Here is a 10,077-nt window from a genome sequence, read left to right as displayed (position 1 = left end):
TTCATATTACACGAATCCGAATTGTTGAAAGTTTTGTTTGCCGGTTACTTTTTATCGTGGTATTTGAAACGTTTCAGTAGTCGGAATGATTATTTCGATATCTGCCAGCTTTTTTGTCGGTGGATATGGATGGTGCGTTTTAAGAGCGTGTTGAATGGATTTTTCAACTCAAAATGTAGTTTTTTGGAAAGTCGAACTGGAGTAGTCGCCCCAAGGGCTTGATTTCAGCGAGAAAATTATTTGCAAGTGATCCAAGCTTTAGAGCGCGAAAAGAGAATTGGAAAACACCACACTTAATAGTTAACCTTAAAAACAAAATGCCTTAACTTTGGGGCTGGATAACTTTTGATTGCGGGGCGCAATTTGATTTTTTTGGAGCCTTTTCTGACCCAATTCTTTTCCAGTCAGTGAGTGTTTTTGGAAAAAATTAGTGCTGCAGATAAAGATGCCACAGGGTGGAAGATGAAGCAATGCGAAAKTTCTGAAAATTCAACAAATTGGGAGCACAATTWGAAAAAARAATTGTCGGATTTCAGGCTAATTGGTATAAAGATACACATACCTCTTTGCTCGAGCGTATTTTTGAATTTTTTACGAATATMTTTTGCTTATCGGRCAAGCTCAAAAAATCAACGTTTCGGTCTTGCGGKAATAATGTGTTTCATATTGAACCGATWTCAAACTATCGAGCTCATGTTGAAACGAAAATCTGATATACAGAGTTGCATTATTAAACAGATTGTTTTAAGCTGAAGTTCMCTTTAACTGAAGGTCTGCCAGAATCCGGGACTTTTGCGAGWCTGCAGTTCTGATTCTGGACACCCTGTGTATTTAATTTTYATCTTCAGYTGACTAGGAACTTTTAGCTTCAACATGAGCTTTATGTTTTCAAAATCGGTCAGAGAGGGAAAATGGTWAAAGAACCAAAAAGTAAATTTTTTGAACRCCCTATAAATTCTAGAGATGGGCGAAACATTCAAAAACCTTTTTATGCCTTTGGTGTTGAAATCCATGAACACTTTTTTGTTTTAAAACCACAGCAAGTTTGCATTGTTCTATTTTTCACCTTGCAGGAATTTTATCTCGAACACTAAATTTTTAAACATTCACAGGCAGGCAGGAAAACCATTGGATTGGAGAMAGCTTCCAACCGAAATAATTTTCGGGAGGGAATAGTGAATGAAAATAATGGCAAATAAAATAAAAAGAGATATTTATAATAATTTTTATGTACGTAACAACAATTAAATTTTGCTACATAATAATTACATTCAGTATGTTATTTCCTAGGTAGTTTTGGCATAGTGGGGTAACTGCAGTAGCTGCTTAAAAATATGTATACTATGTACATTAGGTTGATAAGTGGGTAGTTACAAAAATATTTACACCAATCCATATACTTAGCTTAACCGATTAGCTGAACTGGCTCTTCGACTGAATCAAATAAATCGGGTATATAGCAAGCAAAACTCCTCAATTTGACACTTCTTAAGATATGTACGCCTCAATAAACACACAAAGGTCCTTAACTCACTGCTGTTTGCACAATAACCCCGCGTCTTCCTCATCAACTCAGCTCTCGAACCCTCAAACCAGTCCAGACATTGGCGGTCGGGGACTGGAAGGCAAACTATGCACTGCCGCCGCCACTGCTGCCTGATGATGGTAGTACAAAGAGCTGGGATAACCTCCCGAAGACCCTCCCGTACTACCAGGACTTTCTCTCGTGTCCAGCGAATGATGCAGACCTAGAGCCGAGTGATTTTGGTCGAACGGATGTCGCATGGACGAGTTGGCTGACTCGTGATATAGAATAGGAACTCGTACGAGTCGTTGAGCTGCATGTGCCATATTGGCGGCTTCCAACTCGGCTGCCAGTTGACGCTTCCATTTGTTTCGACGGTTTTGGAACCAAATTTTCACTTGGGTTTCTGTTAGGTGCAAACTTGCTGCTAGTCCTGCTCGTTCTGATGATGACAAATATCTGAAAAAAATTGAAAGTTTAACCCCGGTTTTACTACCAAAACAAAAAAAGGTGAATGAACACTGTTTGAACGCAGGAATGTAAAGATACATAACGACTGGTCAAGTGAGGAGAACCGAATTGGCAAGACCTTTGATCAACGAAGATATGGAATGAAGTCGGGCACCAATGGAAGTTGATACGGGAAAATAGAGGGAACTCTTCCAAAATGTTCCAAAGGCTTTGCCACATCTTTTTCCCACATGCAGCTGAATGCTGGTTTGATGTTGAAGAAAATTACAGAATAGCGGATTATCATCGCTCGAGAGTTCGTAGAGGAACGAATAGACAATACAGCAAGTGACGATTGTTTTAAAAGCACTGAGCAAACATCCCGGAATTGTGAAGAGAATGGACGAGATATTCAAAATATGTTACAGGCAAGACAAACCTTCAAACTCATTACCTTTTCATATCAAAGGTAGATTCCAATTGAAAAACTTGTGACCTGGAAAACACAGTCCTAGTTTTCTTTTTCCTCTTATTGGACAGCGAGCTGGCCGGACTTAAGCCATCAGGCCCTTGAATCTTCTTGTCCTTATCATTATCGTAGTCGCTCTCCTCGTCTTCTCCTTCTTCATCTATCACCATATTTTCCGCGTCTCTGAATGAGGGACTTTTCGATCGCTGGTAACCATCCATTGGACTTTTCGACCGCCTTCCAAAGCTCGGCTCCATGTAGGCTGGATGATTGGAGAGTCTGGGCGATGGAGATGTGGGAGGGGAGCGCTGATGATCAGAAGGTGAAGAGGGTCGGGAGGAGCGACTCTCATTGAGGATTGGATGGGAGTGGTCTCCTCTTGGGGAGAGTGGAGGCGATTGGTCGTCATTGGTTGAACCACCTGAAAGCAATTAACAAGTTCATGTAGGCAGCGTGAAATGTGTGGAAGATTAGCACGCCAGTTCAGAAGGAAGCCATTAAAGGATCGACTAAAACGACACGATTTGCTGTTATTAAAATAAACCGCTTTCCCAGTTGAAAATCGCGGAAAGCAGATTAGGTAGCACTTTTATTGTTTGCCAAGATTGTGCTTTTCGCCGACGATGGCGCGTTTGTAGGGCTTTCGTCGATTAGAGTCTAAACTTGACGTAAGACTTCGGAAGCCTTTTCGGTGTCGCTTAAATTCTCTTGAAGCAAATCTGCCTTGGGGTGGGAGTTATTGAAGCGAACGGGACTCTAATCGCAAGACATGAAGGTAAAGAGCTACGGCCGTTCTGAGACATTTCAATCGCCGAGAAGTTTATATTCACCTACTAATTAACTATTTTTTTATGTTCACTTGCTTACATGAGTGGACAGAGGATGGTTCGATATATTTCTTGCTTTAGAAAGAGGAAGGATATTGATTGATGACCGTTTTATGATTCGACAGGAATGGTTGATTTTTGTAGCATTAGAACAATGCCTAATTTTCCAAAAATTTTTAAATGGGGAAAACGACTTCTAGCTGTTCGTTTTATCAGTGGTATTCACGTATTCCGAGCCGTCGTTCTCGAAAGAAGCCCGGATTGGAAAGTCTGCATTTTCACGTTTCATTTCACTGTTAGGAATTAGAAAACCTTGCATCAAGTGTTTAAGGATGAACATTTAATCCAAATTTTAAGTAGAAAATTTTGCTTTTCAAAAGGGAACAGTGCCAACAGCCTCAAACGCGCAATTTCTATTATTAATTATTTAAAAGTCTGTTTAGGTGAAATGTATCTCCTACCTGTAGGGCTGAGTCTCTCCCTGCGAATTTGAGGGGCGGAAATTCTTCCCCAATACCAGTGCATGGCTCGAGGGTCTGCTGGGGCCCCACAAAGGGCTGCATATCTGCTACTGGCTGCAGCAAAAGCCTCGAATTGAGACATCAATCCCAATCTGAAATATTTATTGCCCAATCTTAGAATGTTGCTTAATTTTTTTATTATTAATTCTATTCATTGTATCTGGGAAAACCGTACAGACAAAGGAAGCAAAAATATTTAAAAATACATTTGTATTTAGTTCACGGTGGTAAAAGGTAACACCCGGAAAGTTGCTTTAATTGCGAAATCTGGTTAGAGGAAGTTAAAGGAATAATTAAAACCGACGGCGCAGCTCAGCTTAGAGCGAATTTCGCGGCGTTTAGGGCGCCCCAGATGGGAAAATCGGATCGTCTTGAAGCTGTTCAATTCTTAAAACTCTTAAATTTCTCTTTAAACATTTATCGGTTCAGTTGCGAATCGATAGAATCGGCACAGAAGCGCACTTTAGTGGATTTCGGAGTAAAACTCCGGTTTTAAGGTCTGCTCGCTCTTATTAGCGATTACTTCGTATGAAACAACGTGGCCTTACTTCAATTAATGAAGTCACCAGAATAATTTATTGCAAATTTCAAATTGGGGCTCGATCACTTCCTAATAGGAACTGAACAAAGCCAAAATGTTGTAAAATTAGTAGTGTTACGGCACTGTTTTGGTTGATCTTTGCCGTTTGCCGTGCCGTCTCTCGCATTAAATTTGCATCGCTAAGTTCAGTGTTTCTGCAAGGCAGGAGAACTTCTTGAGCGGAAGCAGCAACTTCCGTTGATTCCCTAAGCGGCTTATGCAGGCTCTCTTAAGTGCTTCAATATATCGTTCCTGCAAAATCGCTCAACTCGAAAATTGGTGCTGCAAAACGCGTTGTTCGCTTTTCACAGGTGCATTCGATCGACGCTGTTTAAATCAATTGAAACATTAATATCTGATATAATTGCCGACATGGCTTAACATTCGAATTGTGAACTGATCGTTCAGATCTGCCGAAATCAAATAGATAATAAACGCAACAAACAAATTCGCCAATTATTGCCCAACGGATTGAATTAAATTTGCGCTTTATTCTGCGACTATTATTCGAATGATTTTCCGACTTTTGTTCGGAATTGTATCAAATAAAACCCTCGACCAATTCCCTAATTAGTGCTGAATATTTTTGTGTAAAATGGTTTCGATTTAGCATTGATTGGACCAAACGAGTTCGTCAAAGGGACGCGAAATTGATAACTGTTTTTGCTCGGTTACAACACTCAATACCCTGCTCGGTTTTAACTAGCAAAATCACATTTGTTATTTGGATTTCATTGTACAGGGTGTCCGGTCTTTGAGTGCCATGTTGCACTGTTTGAGTGCAACAACAATTTTTACACTTATTTATACGGAGTTTCCGGAAAATCAGGTGGTGACTTTAGTGGATAATATAGTCAAGTTTGTATTGCAGTTTTCCGTAATCTCAAAAATAACAGCTTCTGTTAATTATATTCTTTGCTTGTTCATCTATTGCTCGCATAATTTCTGTAAAGATTGCTCGGTATGAATGATCAAAACCTACTATGCTGTGTGTTGTGGGTGAAGTAATAAGCGACATTTTTTATTGTTAATCTTTTATAAACTGACAATGTACAAATCAAAATAACCGGGTTTCACCTCTCAAAACAGCCGTTTTTGAGAAACAATTCTTTAAGGAACATCTTGCAGAAATAGTAATTTTATGAGTTGACGTCAGAAAATTGAATTAGATGAATCCGAAACATAATTATTCAATATTGATATGCCTGATTCTAATAGTGTAGTAAAGCATCTCCAAGAATTTTGCACAAAGAAGTATTTCTTCAACAAAATTTGAAAATTTCAAGCATTTACTTTTATCCATAGAAGACCAGAAGAGTCTGGTTCTTTCAATACAAATCTCTTGACACGGATACGAACAGAAGCAGTTGAAGCTCGTGTTTTAACTTGACTCTAACAGCTTTTAGCTAAAGTTGACCTCAACAGCCGAATATTGCATCGGAATGGGAAACCATTGAATGTTGTTCACAAAATTCAACAATTTCGATTCAAAAGTTACGCACTTTTTGCAAGTCGTTCGCTTCAACTTCATCTCAGGCCAATCCTGAATGAAGATTCGGCACTTTGGGCCAAATTTTGCATAAAATAACCCCCCTGTCGACAGTAGGGTTTCCTAAAAAAATTCGCTACTGCAAGCCAAAAAACTTGTGTTTTTTTTTGTAAAAATTACCCATTCAGCTCATATTGGCCGAATGAGACGAATATTCTGAATCTTTTTTTTGACAAAAATCAACAATTTTTATAAAAAACACATTTTATTAAAGTATGCATAGAAGAAGAAGAAAAACGCAGCTCCAGCTGTTATAAATACATTGCAAGATGTTCGCGATTGAAATGTTCTGGCACAATAATTTTTTTGGGTAAAAACTCATATAAAGCTCTAATAACGAAAATAAATAGGTGACCAAACAAATGCAAAACTCAAAACAACACAGCCTTCAATGCAACACCAAATTTGATATATAAAAACTGGCATTGATGGTTCAAATAAATAAAACAGAAAACTTGACATCGCTAATGCATTTGCACTTGCCTAGTCATTGTAATATAATAAATAACCAAAGTTTAGTAGCAACATTTAGTATCGAATTGCCCAAATAGCTCTGGCAAATAATTCCAAGTAAAATGTAATTCATTTCACTTTAATGGTAAACGGGAATGAGTCAAAATTGAAACAATGGCCGGCAATCGGACGGGGTTTTATTAATAATGGTTATTTTTAATTTGACTTAATTTGCCCCAGCACCGGCTGCCAAACGTTTAATAATAGTCGAATATTTTAATTTAAATAATATTAGCGGCAAATTGCGCTACATATAAATAACATTATATTCGTATGGTTGCGGATTGTTTATTTTCCGATTACATTCAGCTGATGATCATAAAATGGTTGGTTTTTTATTTCTTTGCCACTAAATATATGAATAGTTTGGTCTAAACTGGAATAATTCTCATGCAAAGCTTTAGATCGCATGAGCACTTACCTACTAAAAGGCTACTAAGACTGGAAATAGTTCAAGTAAACTCAAATAGAATGATGTTGAATTGAAGCATTTGATTAGGTTTTTGTTTAGAGGGTATCATCCAATAAACAGAGCATTTCAATACTGTTTTACACAAAAATGGCATTTTTCAAGCGATCACCATCGTTTTAAAATACGATAGTTTAACTTTTTTTAGTATGAGCTGAGTCGCTAGAAAAAAGCCATTTATTTGCTATAACACTTATATCTGTTTCGTTCGGAAGACGCTTATTTTGTTAAAAATTATATGGGCTTTTTTCATATCACATATTGAATAAGAAAAGTTTGGTCAAATCGCAGTAATTTATGTTCCCACAAAACAATTTAATTTAATTTGTAGAACCTGGGTTTATTTTTCGTTAACATAAAACAGTGTAAAGTTGATTAATTAACTCGATGAAAAAGAAGTTAATCATCAAATTAATTCTATAAACATTTTTGATTGTATTCGAATTAGTTTCACTTGGTGGTTACCAAAAATTTTTGGCTTCAATTTTGCCAAAGTTAAACTTTACGTAAAGGATAAAAATAACAATCTTTCTTGGGAATGACTGATAATTTATATTTGTCTATTTTATCGTTTGATAATGCGGAATCGTCGGGAAACACTTTTCTAAACCGGATTGGTTGCTTATTTTTAAGTAGAATGTTTTTCAATATTGGATACACATGTATTTTTGTTACGTTGAATAAGTGTGGCTGGTTTTGCCGGTTTTTAAGCCTCTATTTCGACCTACCAAGGACTTGATAGGCTGGCATTCAGGGCAAGTACGCCTTTGATAGGAGCGGCATGAGAATTGAAAAATGAACATGCAGGATTTTTTTAAATTTCTGACCACACATTTTTTTTAAGTCAATTAATTGTGCATTTTGAATCATTATGTATACTCTTGCTTTTGATATATTATGCGGAAGCAACGTAAATTTATAACAATACTTTATGGGAAATGGTTTTACAACCGGGCTAAAGATGTTTTCCAAATGGTTTCCTATGTAAAGGATGTATGGTAAAATCGCGCAAAGAAGAATTGAAGGATGATGCTTCATTGAAAAAAATATTTGCAAATTTGTGTGGTTTGTGGCAGTGTTTGAAGACTCACTTCGTATTTTTTGAAAGTTGTATCTTGCCAAAAGAAAGACCGATTGGGTCGATAGCCTTTTTCTGTAGGAAATAAAGATTTTCTATATATACATATCTGGCCAATCAGTTAGATATAAAAACTTTAAATGCCAAAACATTCGTCGAAACTTAAAAATTTAACAGCCCAATTCATGCTAAGTTGTACTGAATTTTCCGAGTAATACTCCACAAGAACTTGCCTTTAGAAATAATTTTCTGTTGAAGTTATTCCACACTTGAATTAATGGCAGTGAATAAAAATGTTCATGGTATTTTTTGAGAAAGTCGCAAAGCAGCAAAATTCTCTGACAAAGAAAATGTATGGTTTTATATGAACGTTGCTCCCTTCTTCAAGAGCTCCTGAATAGGTCCCTATAGAACTCTTCGTTGAGACTTTATATTCAGAACTTACACAAATTCAGTTATTACAGAAATTCAAATTACGCAGGAAATTTTGTAATAGGTAATGCAATGCAAAAGTTTGATTTGTAACATTTTAGAGGATTGTTTAACTTTATTTTACGTTGCTTACATGGTCGGATATAAGTCGTGTTTAATTTTATGTTTCAAAATATAATCTTTTATTTGTTTGTTGAACAAATTTGTCTATGAGAAAATCCTGGGGTTTCTTCGGGAATAATTTAAAAGTCAACTGCCAACCGAATTTATAGCTGAAATTATTGTATCAACAAAAATTTCAATAAATTTTTTAAACGGGATTAAAAACGAATTACTTTTGTATAACATTTGCCACTTTTTATATCACACCAGAAATTGTTCTACACGAAATTAGAAACTACATATGCATTCACATTTCTGTCTAATAATAAAAACACAGAATAATTAATCAAAAATGATAAACGAAACTATAGGTACATATTCTTTTGTCTCTGGAATATGAAATATGTCGTAACTCTATAGGCATTTGATCACATTTTACCATCTTCGGCAAATTGGCTGTAGCGCAAAAGCAGGAGACACTTAAATGTGTTTAAATTGAAAGAGTTTTCTAAGGGGCGAATCACTTCAACAAAATTGAAATTCCATATCAACGTTTTGGGCGCTTAAAGTTAAGAGCCTCAAAAATATACAATGGCAATTTAAGCCTAAAATATAGCCTGATTTGATCCTAAATAGCTCGCAACTTACTTAGTATCGGACAACAAGGTTCTGACAATAAATTGGGGATTAATAAATAAACACAATTTAGGGTTGAGCTTCATCGGGCTGCAACGCCTTGTAGGAAGAAGAAATATCGCTTGCCATCAAGACTCGTCGCTTTATTTCTTTTATGCATTCTCTCTTGGACCAATTGAAGATTTACCTTGTAAGCATAGTACCATTAGGATTAGTAGAATCGACCACACTTTGTCCGTTGGCCAAATGAGCGGTAAACTCCGTTTTCTTCTCGACCGGTTCATCGCGCGATAAAATGCTCGAAATCGAAAAGTTGGTCGAATTGCCGGAAATTTTCTGAGTACTGGTAACTTTCGCATCTCGATCATGCTTATCGTCATCGTCACTGGTTCGAATCACCGGAAAACACGTAGTCACATGATGGTTCACCATCCTGCCAAAGTCCGGTTCCGGAGAATGGTTTCGACTGTTGGAGGACTCCGGAGATGACACCACGTTAACCTCGATGTCTCTGACCGGAGAGCTCATATTCGAACACCAAAACCAGCCGATAAATAAAAGACCAGCGCGTATTTTTACACATTAATCAAAAAACGCACCCGAACGAACAACCACTGTTCCAAGCCGATCGTGAAATAGCCTTTCTGTTTGTTTAGATTGCATTTGCTTGCTTGGGGCGGTCATATCAAGGACACACCCCTATTGAATGACGCCGGGACCCACCCCTAGTTTGTTCCTTTCTTTCTCTTGGCCACGGCACCCGTCATGCCGGTGCAAGGGGTTGCTCGTGTTGCTTCTTTCTCGCACTTTCTCTTCTTATTTCATCCCTCTGGCCCCCATTATTTGTTGCGCTCGCACTTGCTGGAAAGTTATATGACATCTCTGTTCAGTCAGCACCCTTTAAAGTGGTGTTTCTTGGCAGTTGG

General features: G+C 37.4%; 1 protein-coding gene across 1 annotated transcript; it reads right to left on the bottom strand.

The window, feature by feature from the left end:
- Positions 1–1,211: 1,211 nt before the first annotated feature.
- Positions 1,212–9,770, bottom strand: LOC109545408 (homeobox protein Hmx). Its single transcript, XM_019916074.2, has 4 exons — positions 9,339–9,770; positions 3,733–3,884; positions 2,430–2,865; positions 1,212–1,984 (listed from the first exon to the last, which is right to left on the bottom strand). Exons 1-4 carry the CDS (start codon positions 9,677–9,679, stop codon positions 1,588–1,590), a joined length of 1,326 nt encoding a protein of 441 aa, XP_019771633.2. The 5' UTR covers positions 9,680–9,770; the 3' UTR covers positions 1,212–1,587.
- Between the last annotated feature and the right edge of the window lie 307 nt (positions 9,771–10,077).

Source organism: Dendroctonus ponderosae, unplaced genomic scaffold, assembly GCF_020466585.1.
Source record: "Dendroctonus ponderosae isolate FM_Combo_2020 unplaced genomic scaffold, Dpon_F_20191213v2 Dpon_F_20191213_5, whole genome shotgun sequence".
In the NCBI taxonomy this organism is placed as follows: domain Eukaryota; kingdom Metazoa; phylum Arthropoda; class Insecta; order Coleoptera; family Curculionidae; genus Dendroctonus; species Dendroctonus ponderosae.
Note: the sequence above shows the minus strand (reverse complement) of the source record. Positions and strands in the feature narration are given on the sequence as shown.

Bases quoted from the DNA above. Each gene is read 5' to 3' on its own strand.
- LOC109545408 (XM_019916074.2), bottom strand. From the start codon at position 9,679: ATGAGCTCTCCGGTCAGAGACATCGAGGTTAACGTGGTGTCATCTCCG. The intron at 2,866-3,732 runs GTAGGAGATACA...AATTGCTTTCAG, and splicing joins GGAGAGACTCAGCCCTACAG to GTGGTTCAACCAATGACGAC. The intron at 1,985-2,429 runs GTAATGAGTTTG...AATTTTTTTCAG, and splicing joins TCTACCTTTGATATGAAAAG to ATATTTGTCATCATCAGAAC.